The sequence below is a fragment of the Suncus etruscus genome, chromosome 7, assembly GCF_024139225.1.
Source record: "Suncus etruscus isolate mSunEtr1 chromosome 7, mSunEtr1.pri.cur, whole genome shotgun sequence".
Lineage (NCBI taxonomy): Eukaryota > Metazoa > Chordata > Mammalia > Eulipotyphla > Soricidae > Suncus > Suncus etruscus.
Window position 1 is genome coordinate 51,192,578 of NC_064854.1, and position 14,744 is coordinate 51,207,321.

A 14,744-nucleotide genomic window follows, 5' to 3' on the forward strand; every position below is an offset into this window, starting at 1 on the left:
GAGAATCACTGTTTTGCCCAGGGCCCTGCCTCATCACCTCTCCACAATACTTTTTGGGGACATCAATCTGATCAAACTTTAGGTACATCTGTATTTGGGCTGACATCACCAGAGCTTTTGGGAGTGGGCACTCTCATCCCACCCTCCATCTTCCAGGAGGCCTAGAAGCTGAGAACATGCCCCTAAAAGCCACAGTATCAGTAATAGTGCTTTGAATTTCTGGACAACTTCATTTGTTTGATTCTGTCATCCCTATTTAACAATTAAAAACAATTTTTTTTTTGTGGTCTTTGGGTCACACCCGGCAGTGCGCAGGGGTTAGTCCTGGCTCCAGGCTCAGAAATTGCTCCTGGCAGGCACGGGGGACCATATGGGGCGCCAGGATTCGAACCAATGACCTCCTGCATGAAGGGCAAACACCTTACCTCCATGCTATCTCTCCGGCCCCTAAAAACAATTTTTTATTTTGGTTTTTGAGTCTCACCCAGCAGTGCTCAGGGGCTACTCCTGGCTCTACACTCAAAAATCGCTCCTGGCAGGCTCGGGGGGACCATATGGGATGCCGGAATTCGAACCACCGTTCTGCATGCAAGGCAAATGCCCTACCTCCACGTATCTCTCCGGCCCTACAAATTTTTTATTTTTGTTTTGTTTTAGCTGATGCTCAGGAACCTATGTGCTCAGAAGTTGCTCCTGGCTTTGCAGACAATATGAAACTCTGGGGGATCGAACCGCGGTCCATCCTAGGTTAGCAGTATTCAAGGCAAACACCCTACCACTTGCGCACCACTCTGGCATCCCTACTTAACAATTTAACAGATTGAACAGATAACAATAAGAGCTTACTAAGCCTTCTGCCATTATATTAATGACTTCATTGCAGATACAATAATTTTCAGTATTGTGCTTGCTACTGTATTTTTTTTCTTTCATTTTAAAAATTTTTTCTTTTCCTTGGTCTTTCTATTCTTTTTATAATAAATTTGCTCTCATTTTTTTTTTTTTTTTTTTTTTTTTGTGGTTTTTGGGCCACACCCGTTTGACGCTCAGGGGTTACTCCTGGCTATGTGCTCAGAAATCGCCCCTGGCTTGGGGGGACCATATGGGACGCCGGGGGATCGAACCGCGGTCCTTCCTTGGCTAGCGCTTGCAAGGCAGACACCTTACCTCCAGCGCCACCTACCCGGCCCCAAATTTGCTCTCATTTATCTGAAAAAAAAAAATGCATTATGGTCAACCATGCCATGCGTTTTTGTTAAATAAAGTAATAGAGGATCCTGAGTTATCTCAAAGAACAGAATGTTATGTTGAGGGAAGCCAGAAATTGTGGGGACGGGTCCAGAGTGATAGCACAGTGGTAGGGCAATTGCCTTGCACGCGGCCAACACAGGACGGACCTGGTTCTATTCCTGGCGTCCCAGATGGTCTCCCAGCCTGCCAGGAGCAATTTCTGTGTGCAGAGCCAGAAGTAACCCTTGAGTACTGCCGGGTGTGACCCAAAAACCAAAGAAAAAAACCAACCAAACAAACAAAAAAGAAAAGAAAAGAAATTGTGGGGACATCAAAGCAGTGAGTCATGGACGCCTCTTCAAAACACTACTATTAACGAAGTCCTAGGGCCAGCGGGTAGGGCACATGACCAACCAGTTCTATCCTCTACACCCCTCTATGCCCGATCCTTGAGTGAAGATCCAGGAGTAAGCCCAAAGCATCTTCGGGTGTGGTCCACAAAAAACAAAAACAAAATAAAATGAACTAGTAACAAAGTCTCAGGGCAGTCTGAGCAACTTCATCTGGGTAGTGTCCGCCTCTGTTTCTTTTAGCTCTCCTGAGGCCCAGGGCCATCACCCAGAGACTACAGCAAGAAGTTGTAGGTGAGTGAGTAGAAATCCTGGAGCCAGACCACACTGGAAACTGTCACTTACAACTAGGCCAACATTGTACAATTCCAAGCAATAAATTAAATGGGCCAAAGCTTTCTGCAGTCAACGCATCTCAGAGTGCGTGGATCTTGATCAACAGTGTTCAAAGATGTTTTTTGGTGTGAGAAGATGCATTTGCAAGAAAGGAGGCAACTGCAATGTGCAAGTGGGAGTTAAAACCAGAGCAACAGGTACTGCGAGCAGCAAGAGAAAGGAAGACAATGTGTAGGTTGGGGTGTGCAGAAGTGTCAGGAGCTCTTGGAAGGAAGAAACGTCGTTGCTATAGAGATCTGAATCGTTCGCTAGTCCTGCAGGCATTCCAGACTCCGACAGTCCTGCACGACAAGGTTCCCAGGACAAGGCCCACCCTACTGGGACACGGGAGGGGGTCCCGGAGTCTCGCAAGGGATGGGGTGCACCGGCCGGGAGAGAATGAATGGCCCGGCACCCTCGCGCCTCGCACCCAAGCGCTGGCGCCTCCGCCCATCGGGGCGCAGAGCCAGCGGCGGGGAGCGCGCAGGGGAGGCGTCGCTCGTGGGGACTGAAGCTGCACAGCCGGAACGACATCTTGCTCCGGAGGAAAGGAAGGAAAGTGCGCGGAGAGGCGAGGCGAGCTGAGCGCTCTCTGCGCAAACTGCGCCATAGCGCCTAGGAACCCGGCGGGGATTGGGGGGGTGGTACTGCAGGTGCAGGGCTGGGCCTGGCGAGGCAGGAGGAGGAGGAGGTAAGAAGTGGGGTGCCCACCCACTTGTCTTTTACAGGCAGGCGCCCCCAGAATCCCCCCACCCCGAGGCCACCTAATTCCCTCGCCCCGCATTTCCTGGGCTGAATTCAGGGCGGCCGAAGCGCACCCCATCCCCACCCCTAACCCCGTAGCTCCAGAGCCCCCCGATCGCCGGGGGGAAGGGACCCCGGGGTGAGACGCCCCGGGGAGGTCCGCCCCCGCCCGGCCTCCGCCCCCTGCGGGCGTGGCCGGCGTTTAAACTCGCGCGGGCCGGCCGGGCGGGGCCGGCTTCTGTGTCGTGTCCTGGCCCCGCAGGTGGCACAAGCAGCGGCGGGCACCGTGACGGGGGGCTGTCGGGCGGCGCCATGGCCCCGGGGAGCGGGGTGAAGAGCGAGTACATGAAGCGCTACCAGCAGCCGCGCTGGGACGAGCTGGCGCCCTGCTACCGCGAGCTGCTGCACTACCGCCTGGGCCGCCGGCTGCTGGAGCAGGCCCACGCGCCCTGGCTCTGGGACGCCTGGGCCCCGGCCGGCAGCTCCGACGCGGCCTCGTCCGCCTCTTCGGGCGCCGGCAGCCTCGGCGCCTCCCCGGCCTCCCCCAGGCCGCTGCCCGCGGAACCCGCGGCGCCCGGGACGCGGGAGGATCCGAGCGCGGCGGCGCCCGCGAAGGACGCGACGCAGACAGGTATGGCTGGGGGCCTCCGGGAGCCTGGGCGACCCACCACCCGGGTGGTTCTCGGCGTCTGGCACGGCCGGGCCCCGACCCTGGCGCTGCTGCTCCGGATGAGCCCTTCGTTTGCGGAAGACCGGAGCCCGCCCCGGTCGGAAGGAGGACGATGACAGCTCTCGCGTCCTTTGTGACCCAGTCAGATGATCCAGTGCTCAGTGCACAGTTTGCCGGGGAGGCTGAATAATACGGGTCTCAGCCGTGCTTGTGATCCCCATTGGACTCCCATCAATTGATTCCTTAGTCACCGTGTGTGTGTGTGTGTGTGTGTGTGTGTGTGTGTGTGTGTGTGTGTGTGTGTAAGAGAGAGAAACCGACCGACAGACAGCTTCCGTTAGATTCTCGAGGGTGACCCCCAGAACCACTGTACTTTCGTCTTCTCCCCTGACCTCCTAATGCTTATTTGCATTTGATGAGCTAGCTACCGCCTGGGAGGGAACATGCAAGTGTTAGTTTCGCTTTTCTGTTCCCCCCCCCCCCCCCTTGAACCCTATCTATCCAAAGCGCACAGAAGGAGCCTTGGATTCTGCATCCACTCTCAGGCCTTGCACTTTTTATGTCTCAGAGGTTGCAGGTCGGGGACGCTGGTTAAACAGTGGCTGGTGTTTAGGGCTACGCTGAATGCAATAAGTAGACAAGGGGGTAGCCATGGTGCCTTTCTACAACTTGCTAGTCCTTGGCTAATCTAGGTGGTTTTAACTCTGGAGGTCCCACGATTTGAGACCTTCCTTATCAAAGAGTTGCCAGTGCTTTCTACAGATGGACAAATACTATTTTAGATAGCATTGAGGTATGATGGTGGCTTTTTAAAAAAAATTTTAGATTCTTAATTTTTTAATAATATATCTATTTAAGCACCATGATTGCAAACATGTTTGTAGTTGGGTTTCAGTTATACAAAAAAGAACACCCCCTTCCACAGTGCAATCTTCCCACCCGGGTGGTGGCTCTTTGACCACGTTTATGATTGTTTTGATTTCCTAAGAGACGGACAGCTTTTCCATTGGCTAAGGTCACTGATATTTTCTCTACAATTTTTTTTTGTTTGTTTTTTGTTTTCCACTCAGGGAGAAGGGATTTCTGCTTTGCAGGATTTTATTTATTTATTTTTTGCTTGTTTGTTTGTTTGTTATGATCATTGCTTTGCTTTTACATCTCACAGATTTTGTTACCTATGGTTGGCAGGATTGAAACTCAGTGTATTTTATTTTAAATACTAGAATAGTATAAACACTTTGCTTTTGATAAGACAGACATTTAGTTCTTACTTTGCTGAAGATACAAAGGAGAGAGAGAAAGGAGAAACCTAGAATCAGGTCATCTTATGTATTTGGTTTATTATAGAGATATAGCAGCCTTCTTGGCACACATACACACAGACTGCCATTTTTTTTGGGGGGGGGCCACACCCTTGACGCTCAGGGGTTACTCCTGGCTATGAGCTCAGAAATCTCTCCTAGCATGGGGGACCATATGGGATTGAACTGAGGTCCATCCGCGTGCAAGGCAAATGCCATACCGCTGTGCTATCCCTCTGGCCCCATGTTTTTGAAGGATTATATGTGTCTGCTTTGGTCTTATTTATTTGGTTTTTGAACTACTCCCCATTGTGCTCAGGGCTTACTTACTCCTAGCTCTCCATTTATGGATCACTCCTGGCAGACTAAAGAGATCATTTCTGGGGCCCGAAAAGATAGCACAGTGGCGTTTGCCTTGCAAGCAGCCGATCCAGGATCAAAGGTGGTTGGTTCGAATCCCGGTGTCCCATATGGTCGCTCCCTGCCTTCCCCCCATGCCTGCCAGGAGCTATTTCTGAGCAGACAGTCAGGAGTAACCCCTGAGCACCGCCGGTTGTGGCCCAAAAACCAAAAACCAAAAAAATAAAAGAGATCATTTCTGGGGGATTCATAGGACTATAAAGGTGGCAGAGATCAAACCTGGGGTTGGCTATGTGCGAGGCAAGCACCCTGCCTGTTGTATTTACTTATTTATTTTTTAGAAGGTTTTTTTTTAATTTGGTTTTGTTTGTATTTATGGACACACCCAGTAGTGCTCAGGGCTCACTCCTGGCTCTTCACTCAGGAATCATTCCTGGCAGGCACTGGTGACCATATGGGATGCCAAGGATTGAATCCAAGTTGGCCTCGTGCAAGGAAAGTGCCCTTACCCACTATATTATTGCTCTGGCCCCTGGTAATTTTTATTAAATGCAAATTGTTTAGAAAGATTCTCAGAAAAAGAGAGGAAGTACATGTTTTAGAGAGAACACAGGTTTCTCTAGAGTGGGAATAAATAAGTAAAGAAACATTGAGAAGCAAGAAACATGTGCAAGGGAGAACAATTTTTAAACTCTAACATGGTTTATATGGACATTTCTGCAATGTTTTCTTTCTCAGTTTTGGCCTTCTCTTATAGTTCGTTTTGGGTTTTTGTTTGTTTGTATTTGGGTCACACCAAACAGTGATCAGGGCTTATTCCTGGCTCTGAGCTCTAGGATCATTCTGATAGGTATCTGGGGACCAAATTGGGTGCCTGAGATAGAGTCTCACTCCAGCCCCATGGTTTGAGTTTTTTTATTGCTCTCTTAACCACATACATGGTCTGTTACTATCCTTTTTTAATGCAGACCTCATAAATTTGTTAAATTCTCAATATCTACATTGTGTTTCTGTGGATGAGGTTGATTTAAAATGCCCTGTAATGTTTACCATGATCCCCTTTTCTTTTTTGCACAATACAACTAATATATCAGGTTCACTATCACTCTTGACATCTTAAGACACCCCTCCCAGGGCCTCTGACCTACTTCCCCTGACTGGGTTTTTACCTGTGTGGCCTAATACCCATTGTATCCTAGGAGGGCCCTGGGCCACCACCCTCGGGACTCCATGGTTTCTCTAGGTCTATATATTGAGGTTCATATATTGTAAGGTTCATATGTTTTGTTAATGTCTTCCAGCTGAAACTTAGCTCTAGAAATTTCCTAAGGAAGACTGTATGAGAGGTTAATTTCTGAATCCAGACATACCAAAACAGAGCATTCTTATTCTCATAATATTGGTGAGTTTGTGATAGGGCTTAGAATTCTAGATTAAAAATAATTTTTTAAGTTTATTTAAAGGAAATGCATCACATAGTTGATCATAATATATTTGTTTCCAGATAGGTGAAAGCAAAATTACTGAACCAAAAGGAAAAGAATTAAAAAATAAAAAGGAAGAAAAGAAAGCTAAAAGAAATTAAAAAAAAAAGAGAGAAAAAGTACTGTAGCAGGCACATTTGTGAAAAATCATTTTATCTCCAATGAAGTCATTAATATACTGGCAAAAGGTTTAGCAAGCACTTGTTAGCTGTTCATTATATTAGATTGGGGGTGTTCCTTTAGAAATGACATCATAAAAAAAAAGTAGAAGAAATGACATCATAAAAACAAATAAAGTTGTTCAGAAATTCAAAGCACTATTTCTGATACTACAGCTTTTAGGAATGTGTACTTTCTGCTGTGTGGACTGGTGTTCATGGCTTGGTTTACATCTTATTTGAGAAAAGAGTAAGTCTATGGAGTTGGCCCAGTTCTAACAAGGCAACTGCATTTGTGGGTATGGTTACAGCTGCCAGGCTTCACAAAAGAAGAAAGATACTGGGGCCGGAGCAGTGGCACAAGTGGTAAGGCATTTGTCTTGCACGTGGTTAACCTAGGACAGACCGCAGTTTGATCCCCTGGTGTCCCATATGGTCCCCCAAGCCAGGAGTGATTTCTGAGTGCATAGCCAACAGTAACCCCTGAGCTTCACCGGTGTGGCCCAAAAAGCAAATATATAAAATAAAATTAAATTAAAAAAAAAGAAGAAAGATATTGGGTGAGGGGTAGGAAGTAAAGTGTCTGTACTCGCTCCAAAAAGCCCTGGTGATATCAGTCAAAAAAAAACCCAGCATTCCTGAAATTTGGTTAGATTGGTGTCACTGAAGGGAATTGTAGAGGGTCAGTGATTAGGTAGGGCCATTGGTGAAATGGTAATTCTGGATAATGGAGGCAGCAGTCTATTTTTCCTGGTCCTTCTGTATTACTTTCTTTCTTGTGAACCTGGTCATCTTTGTTGTTGTTGTTTTTCCCCCCACACCTGCCATTGTTTCGGGGATGCTCAGAAGTTGTTCCTGGTTTTCAGGAATACTCCTGGAAGGTTCAGTGGACCACATGGGATACCAGGGATTGAGCCTGGTTCTGCTGTGAGCAAGGCAAATGTCCTACCCATTGTACTATCTGTCCAGCCCTAAACTGGATCATCTTTTTTAAGTTAATACTCAAAATTGTGGGGCTAGAGAGATAGTACCAGGGTTAAGGCACTTACTTGCCTTGCATGTCCTGATTCTATTCAAGCACTGCATATGTTACTGATTCCTGAGATCTAGGAGTAAGCTCTGAAAATTTACAGCTGTGACCCGGATATAAAAATATCCTTAATACCACATATATAGATAGTTGAGCACAGTCAAGAGTGATTCCTGAGCACAAAGCCAGAATTAAGCACAGCTTGCTATGATTCCAACCTGTCCTCCCAAAAATACTTAAAATTGTGTTTGAAATTTATCATTAGGAATAAATTGAGGACCCAGGTCTCCAGAGATTTTATTGTCATGTATTGAGTAACTGTAGATGCTACCTTTGGAATTGTTTTGTCATTTCTTTCCCACCTTCCTAATAAACATGGGCTATCTATTGCTTAATGTAGAGTAGTAAAGACAATTTGGTAGGGTCAGAATCACTGATGAAAACAGAAACGATAGATCATGTGTACCCAGGTTTTTCACATGGAGGTAAGGCATTAGCCTTTCATGCAGAAGGACGATGGTTCAAATCCCAGCTTCCCACATGGTCCCCCGAGCCTGCCAGGAGCAATTTCTGAGCATGGAGCCAGGAGTGACTCCTGAATGCTGCCGGGTGTGACCCAAAAACCAAACCAAAACAAAACAAAACAAAAAACCAAAAACCAAAAACAAAACCAAAACAAAAAAACCCCAAAAACCAACCAACAAACAAAAAATACCCCAAATACCCATACAAGGGCTCACTTTGCTTTAGAAGGAATTTGGACATAAGAAAGAATCACAATTAAAAGTAGCAAGAAACAGTTTATCCTAATGAAATGATGTGGTTTTAATAGCAGTTTATAATATCTCATTGCTTAGAATAAAATTCTTTTTTTTTTTTTTTAGAATAAAATTCTTGACATCAAAAACAAGGTTAGCTCTCAAATTTATATAGCTAGGGTAAATGGTGTGAAGCCCTAATTGCACATGAAGCCTTTACTCATATGTAAGCTTGGGCTGAAATGCAATTTTATAAACATGAGCTTATGGAAAGAATGATAAAGGTTTTACAAAAAAGGGTTTTATTAAAAAAAAAGGTAGCATCATAAGAGAAAATAATGATAAGAAAAATATAAAATAGTAATAATAGAAAATAAGTGAAATAGTAATGTTTTAGCATACATCTGTTCTTTTTTTTTTTTTTGGTTTTGGGCCACACCCGCCAGTGCTCAGGGGTTACTCCTGGCTTTCTGCTCAGAAATAGCTCCTGGCAGGCATGGGGGACCATATGGGACACCGGGATTTGAACCAACCATCTTTGGTCCTGGATAGGCTACTTGCAAGGCAAACGCCGCTGTGCTATCTCTCCGGGCCCTTTTTTTTTTTTTTTTTTTTTTTTTTGGACATCTGTTCTTATATCTGATGTTCACTTTAAATCAGCCCTATTCACTGCTGGCAGGACTGTGCATTGGGAATCCCCTCATTATCACTTCTGTGCTTGCTTCAAATAGGTGACCTCATCTTTAGTTTTTCCTACTGGTAACACATCTACTAAGTCTACTAAGTTAACTATGATAACCAACCCATTGTGAAAGAGAGACCCTTTCAAATATGTTGTCAGCTAGAGCAGGGAAATTCCATATGGAACATCAACCATGATCAGGCAGTGTCAAAAGGAAAGGGAGTTATGGAACTTGAGTAACTTAACACTAAACTTTTGCAGTTGTTGAGTAAGTACCACAAATTCAGACCTTCCTTTGAACCAAGGCATTAAGATTAGTGGGTGTACCTTGAGAATTGTGGAAATGACCGCAGGTGTGATGCTTTCTAGGTTTTCATATGTCTTTGAGACATTTCATCAGAATTTAGTTGTTATATTTGAATGTTAACTCAATCTCCATATATGTGTTGAGCTTTAATGGGACAGACTGTAAACTTTTTTCATGTTAACTTCTTTCTGTATTTTTGCTTTATGTGAAATTTGTGAATTGAACTGTTAGGGAAAATATTGCTGACTCAAGCACCATGAATTTTTAAATTTAGTATTATATGTAAAGCTGATTTTTATAGCATTTCTTCTATTTTATCTCTTTATTTAAAGCACTGCCAGTGACAGATGTAAAAGAAAAATCCGAGCAGCAGATCAGAACAAAAGAAACTGACAAATCACCTAACAGTATTGAACCTCAACAACAAAGTGCCTTACTTGCTAAAGGAAATAGGAAAGCAGTCAAAAGTCCTCAAAGAGCCTCAAGTAAAGTAAAAGAAAAGTCTCCATTTGTACTTTATGGGTGGGGAGAGAGACAGATGAATACAGGAAGCCAGAAAACGCACAACGTCTGTGCTTCGGCCCCAGTGCATGAGGTGGGTTGTAAGCCCTGTGCTCTGCTTCCCTCTGGGTATTGGGGAAGGTTTATGTTCCACTCATGGACTTTATAAAACTCATGGTTCTTGGCATGCTTTAGGTTCATGGTAGACATTAGGAGTTGGAAGGTGGCCCAAGAAAACCCAGAGTTGAGCATCAGTTGTCAAAAGAATTTTGTGTGTTGATGATATGGATATCAACGGGCTTTGTTAGCAGTTGAGTAAGTTTTGTGGATACAGAACCAGGTGAAGTATGGCCAGGCCAAGCTTCTCAATTCCTTGGGGGTGGAGAGGGGTGACTACTGATGAAGAGTACAGCTAGGGTTGGCTAGCTAACCCATATAAATTGGGTTCTCTTTTTAGAAGATTTATTTATTCATTCATTTATTTATTTATTTATTTATTTATTTATTTATTTATTTATTTTTATTTATTTGCTATACCCAGTGTGCTTAGGACTTACTCCAGGCTCTGTACTCATGAGTCCAGATTATTCCTAGCAGTGCTCAGGATCATGTTGGGTGCTGGGGATCAGACCCAGGTTGGCTGCAATCAAGGAAAGTACTATTGCTTTGGCCCTAGACTGCTTTGAATACTGGTATTTCTTCTACTGCTTTGTGATTGGCTTCTGGTTTTTGTCTTTTGTTTGGGGGCCACACACTGTGGTTTTCCTGGCTTTGCATTCAGGGATCACTCGCAGCAGGACTTGGGGGGATCATATAGGATGCTGCGATTGAACCCAGGTCTGCCCCATGCAAGGCAAGTGAACTATTGCTGGGCCCCTGTTACTTGCTTCTCTGTCAGATTGCTTCTCCTATAATTCTTGCCATCTACCAAAATGCCCTTATGCTCTTGGATTAAGTTCAGATGATTATGTTTTCTTGTGCTATTCCAAATCCCCAATGCCTTTTACTCTTGGGACTTTTCATTCTCTTCTAACTTAGCCCAGATTTGTTCCTATGTGGAGTCCTCATAACAGGTTATGATGAAAGAATTACTCATGTATAGAGCATTAGCTATGGTAAATGATAGTGTTAATGCACTATCATTCAATGAATTAATACATCACTGCAACTTAAAGGATGAATATAAAGAAGCAGGAAGAGAATGTCAAACTGTTTAAATTTTGATTAAATGCTATAATAATAAATGTAGGCTTCTGAACCCTACCAGATGGTATGGTTTAGAGCGATATTTGAGACCAAAAAAAAAAAAAAAAACTGACTTAACAAAGACCTTCGATAATCCCCATAAGATCAAATTTATGTGTCACATTTTAGGTGGTAAATACCCCAGGGTTTTTTTCTTTTAGCATTTTCCATAAAAATTTTATACCATTGAATGAAATGCTTATTTATGCTTAATGTTGAATAATTGTATTTCCTAGAGGTAATTATTTTTAGAGGTTCCTGTAAACAAACTGTTTACCATTTATATCTGAAATTTAGCATAGTGGACATTTTCTGTTGCTGTTTGTCACTGGCAGTCAGTAATCTAAAGTCTCCAAGAGGAGAAACTTAGGGAAGCAGCATGATTGTGTATGGTGAGGCTAAGTTTGCCTTTGCTCTGTGCAGAGGCCCAAGGGAGGCTTTATTCCAGATATTCTTGAAAATGATTAAAGCCACCATTTATCGTTATTTTTGTTTTTGATTTTCCTTTAGATTCATGAATCGGCATTACGAGCCAAGAACAGAAGACAGGTGGAAAAAAAAAGACTGGTTGCTCAGAGGCAGCGTGCCCACTCTGTAGATGTGGAGATAAACAGAAAGATAAAGTCTTCCTCAGAGAATCCATGGATGACAGAATATATGAGATGTTATTCAGCAAGAGCATAAACAATGAAACTGAGGCATGGGTGGCTTCTTTTTAAAAGTATAAATAACATAAAGAAAAACTCCAAAAGAAACCGGACACAGGTCTAAGAAACCAACTGATTATGCAAGGTTTTCGTAGGGACTTTCTAAAAGATTATTCTATTTTGATGCTCCTGTTCTCCTACCTCAGCAGTAGGGTGAAGGTTGAAGCCATAGACGTTTGGTTATTTATGAAGACAATTTCCTAAATCTTTGATAATCTAACAAGGATTGTGTTTTAAAGCATCTCAGTATTTTTAGATCCTAACACCCAATGCCTTTAAATGGCTATAGATGCTTAATACCCAGTATTCTTTTCTCACTTTTAGGTGGAATTTGTTTTCATCCTGTTGTGAATAACATCAGATTTCATTACTACTTCTTGCAGCATAAGACCTATTTCCTTATACGTGATTTTCTTACATGTGAAGGAATATTAAGTTAAAAGTTAGTTTTAACATTAATCATTCTATGTGTGGTAAAACTTTAAATTTCTGAAAAATTAAATTTGTAGTTCAGTTTAATGCCTAATGTAAACTATGAGCCATGGTATACGGGAACTGTCTAGAATGGGTGATAGTTTTTTTTTTTATCCTCCAGGCTTATTTCATAGTTGAAATGTGTTTCATTTGCATTTGAAGTGCCAGTGCACTGTATTTTGAGTTGTAGTGAAGTTTCTTTTGTGTTACTGTCACTTTTTTTTTTTATTACAAGTGTTTTTGTTTTATTTTAGAACACAATAATCACTTGGCTTCATTATGGCCTGTGGACACATACCTACTGTGGATTTTTGCCTCTTCTATAACAGTTGACAGTGATATTTAAACTTTTAGACAGAATGTCTTATAGTGAGAGCAGGGTAAAATACTAAGATGCCCATTAGAAATTTAGCCCACCTCACTCTTCCTATTCCGTCCCTCTCTTCACTAACAAAAAAAGCCTTGAGTGATGTACATTATTCAGATTTTGGGTGAAATGCATCATTTCTAGATTTCTTGTCTGTAGATTTTTTTATTATACTTAATGTGAAAAAGTGGTGGTGTGTCTAGAAGTGCTCCTCACTATAAAATATTTGCTTTGAGGATAGAATAACAGGCACTAAGGAATCTGGTTTTACCCAGCATAGACAGTAATATTTATAAGAAGGATGGGGCCCGGAGAGATAGCACAGCGGCGTTTGCCTTGCAAGCAGCCGATCCAGGACCAAAGGTGGTTGGTTCGAATCCCGGTGTCCCATATGGTCCCCCGTGCCTGCCAGGAGCTATTTCTGAGCAGACAGCCAGGAGTAACCCCTGAGCACTGCCGGGTGTGGCCCAAAAAACAAAAACAAAAACAAATAAAAAAATAAAAAAAAAAAGAAGGATGAATGCTAAAGAGAGAAGAAAGGTATTTTGCCATTTAGCACCTGGAAATGTGTGAATGAAAATTTGGTGTTAGATATGAGATTGAGCACTTCCTCGAGTTTTTACTCTAGTCCTTTGGAGTATTTTGGTTATTTTTAAAAGAACATGAATATATTTTATTCTACATAAAACTTCACACAGTATTGTCTTACAAATGAATTTTGAAAATTTATGCAGAAGAATCGTAAGCTTTTTAAAAGAATGTTTAAAATTTCTATTGTTTTGACTTTGTTTACATAGAGAGCTCTTCTAGTCTATGAGATGTATATTTAATAAGAAGTTATGTATATTGTCTTAAACAATTTTGCTAGTAGTTTGGTGAATATTATTGTTATTGAAATCCTTAAGCAGTGTAGTTATCTAAAGATCAAATTAATGTGAAATTGTGATGACGTAGCTGATTGTGAAAACTATTGCTAAAAATCTCCTTTAGCATGTGGGGTTTTAGCAAGCAGCTTGAGCCTTCATGTTGCATTTGACAATCTTAGGGATGATGGTCTTTGAAGAGTGGTTCTGGCCCTGATGGTCAGCTGCCTGATTAAAGCAGAAACTCAACTTCCTCTTTGTTCTGATTGAGTCAGACCTCCTTAATATGCTTATTTCTAAGAACTTCACATGGAGATAAAACTTAGAAGGCAATATATCAGTTCTCCCCTCCTCTTTTTAGTAGAGGACAAATGAAAATGATTTTTAAATTACTTTTCATATGTAAAAACAATGATTGAGTCAATATAAATAAATATGCAGAGCCATTCCTGTGTCCAAGTCATTGGTTGGTGAGGGTTTCTTTTTTTTCCCCTAAACTTTTGGGAGTAATAATTACCTTTTGAAACTACTTTTAAAGTTGTAATCATCTGATGGTCCTAAGGATTCTTCTCTATTTTAAGAACTAATGTAGTTATAATCCTGTTCCTTATTCCTGAAATAATTTGCAAGATAGCAAGACAGTTTAAATTATCTTTCATGTTGAAAAGTTTGAAACTCTGAGAATCTGGTAGTTAAATTATATAATAAAATAATTGATATTTAACTTTTTTTAAAATTTGGTTTAAAGTTCTTAATTCAAACAATTTGCCACAATATGCTTCTATTTTCTGTTATTTTTATTAAAGAAGTTATATAATATTAAATGATATCTTGTTCTGTTGGACTGAAATTAATGGGAAGTAAATAGGAATTAGATGTGTATGTGTGGTGTGGTGGTGGGGTTTTATTTGGTTTATTTGGTTATTTTATTTGGTACTCAAGGCTTAGTTCTGGCTTTTATGATCAGGGATACAGGGATCATTCTTGGTGGTGAGGAACCATATGGCTACATAAAGGATTAATTCAGGGTTAGCTGCATGTGAGGCAAGCACCTCACCCCTCTACTATTTCTGTTCCGTAGAAAACTTTTTCCACTAAAAACTTTTTTTTGTTTTTTGGGCCACACCCAGTGATGCTC

At 42.3% G+C, this 14,744-nt stretch overlaps 1 protein-coding gene across 1 annotated transcript; it reads left to right on the forward strand.

Annotated features, from left to right (window-relative positions):
• Positions 1-3,011: 3,011 nt before the first annotated feature.
• On the forward strand, positions 3,012-13,012 carry CCSAP (centriole, cilia and spindle associated protein). Its single transcript, XM_049776591.1, has 3 exons — positions 3,012-3,330; positions 9,782-10,044; positions 11,706-13,012. Exons 1-3 carry the CDS (start codon positions 3,012-3,014, stop codon positions 11,877-11,879), a joined length of 756 nt encoding a protein of 251 aa, XP_049632548.1. The 3' UTR covers positions 11,880-13,012.
• Positions 13,013-14,744: the final 1,732 nt, after the last annotated feature.

Coding starts and splice junctions, on each gene's coding strand:
- CCSAP (XM_049776591.1), top strand. CDS start 3,012: ATGGCCCCGGGGAGCGGGGTGAAGAGCGAGTACATGAAGCGCTACCAG. Junction 3,331..9,781: donor GAAGGACGCGACGCAGACAG/GTATGGCTGGGG, acceptor CTTTATTTAAAG/CACTGCCAGTGACAGATGTA. Junction 10,045..11,705: donor CTTCGGCCCCAGTGCATGAG/GTGGGTTGTAAG, acceptor ATTTTCCTTTAG/ATTCATGAATCGGCATTACG.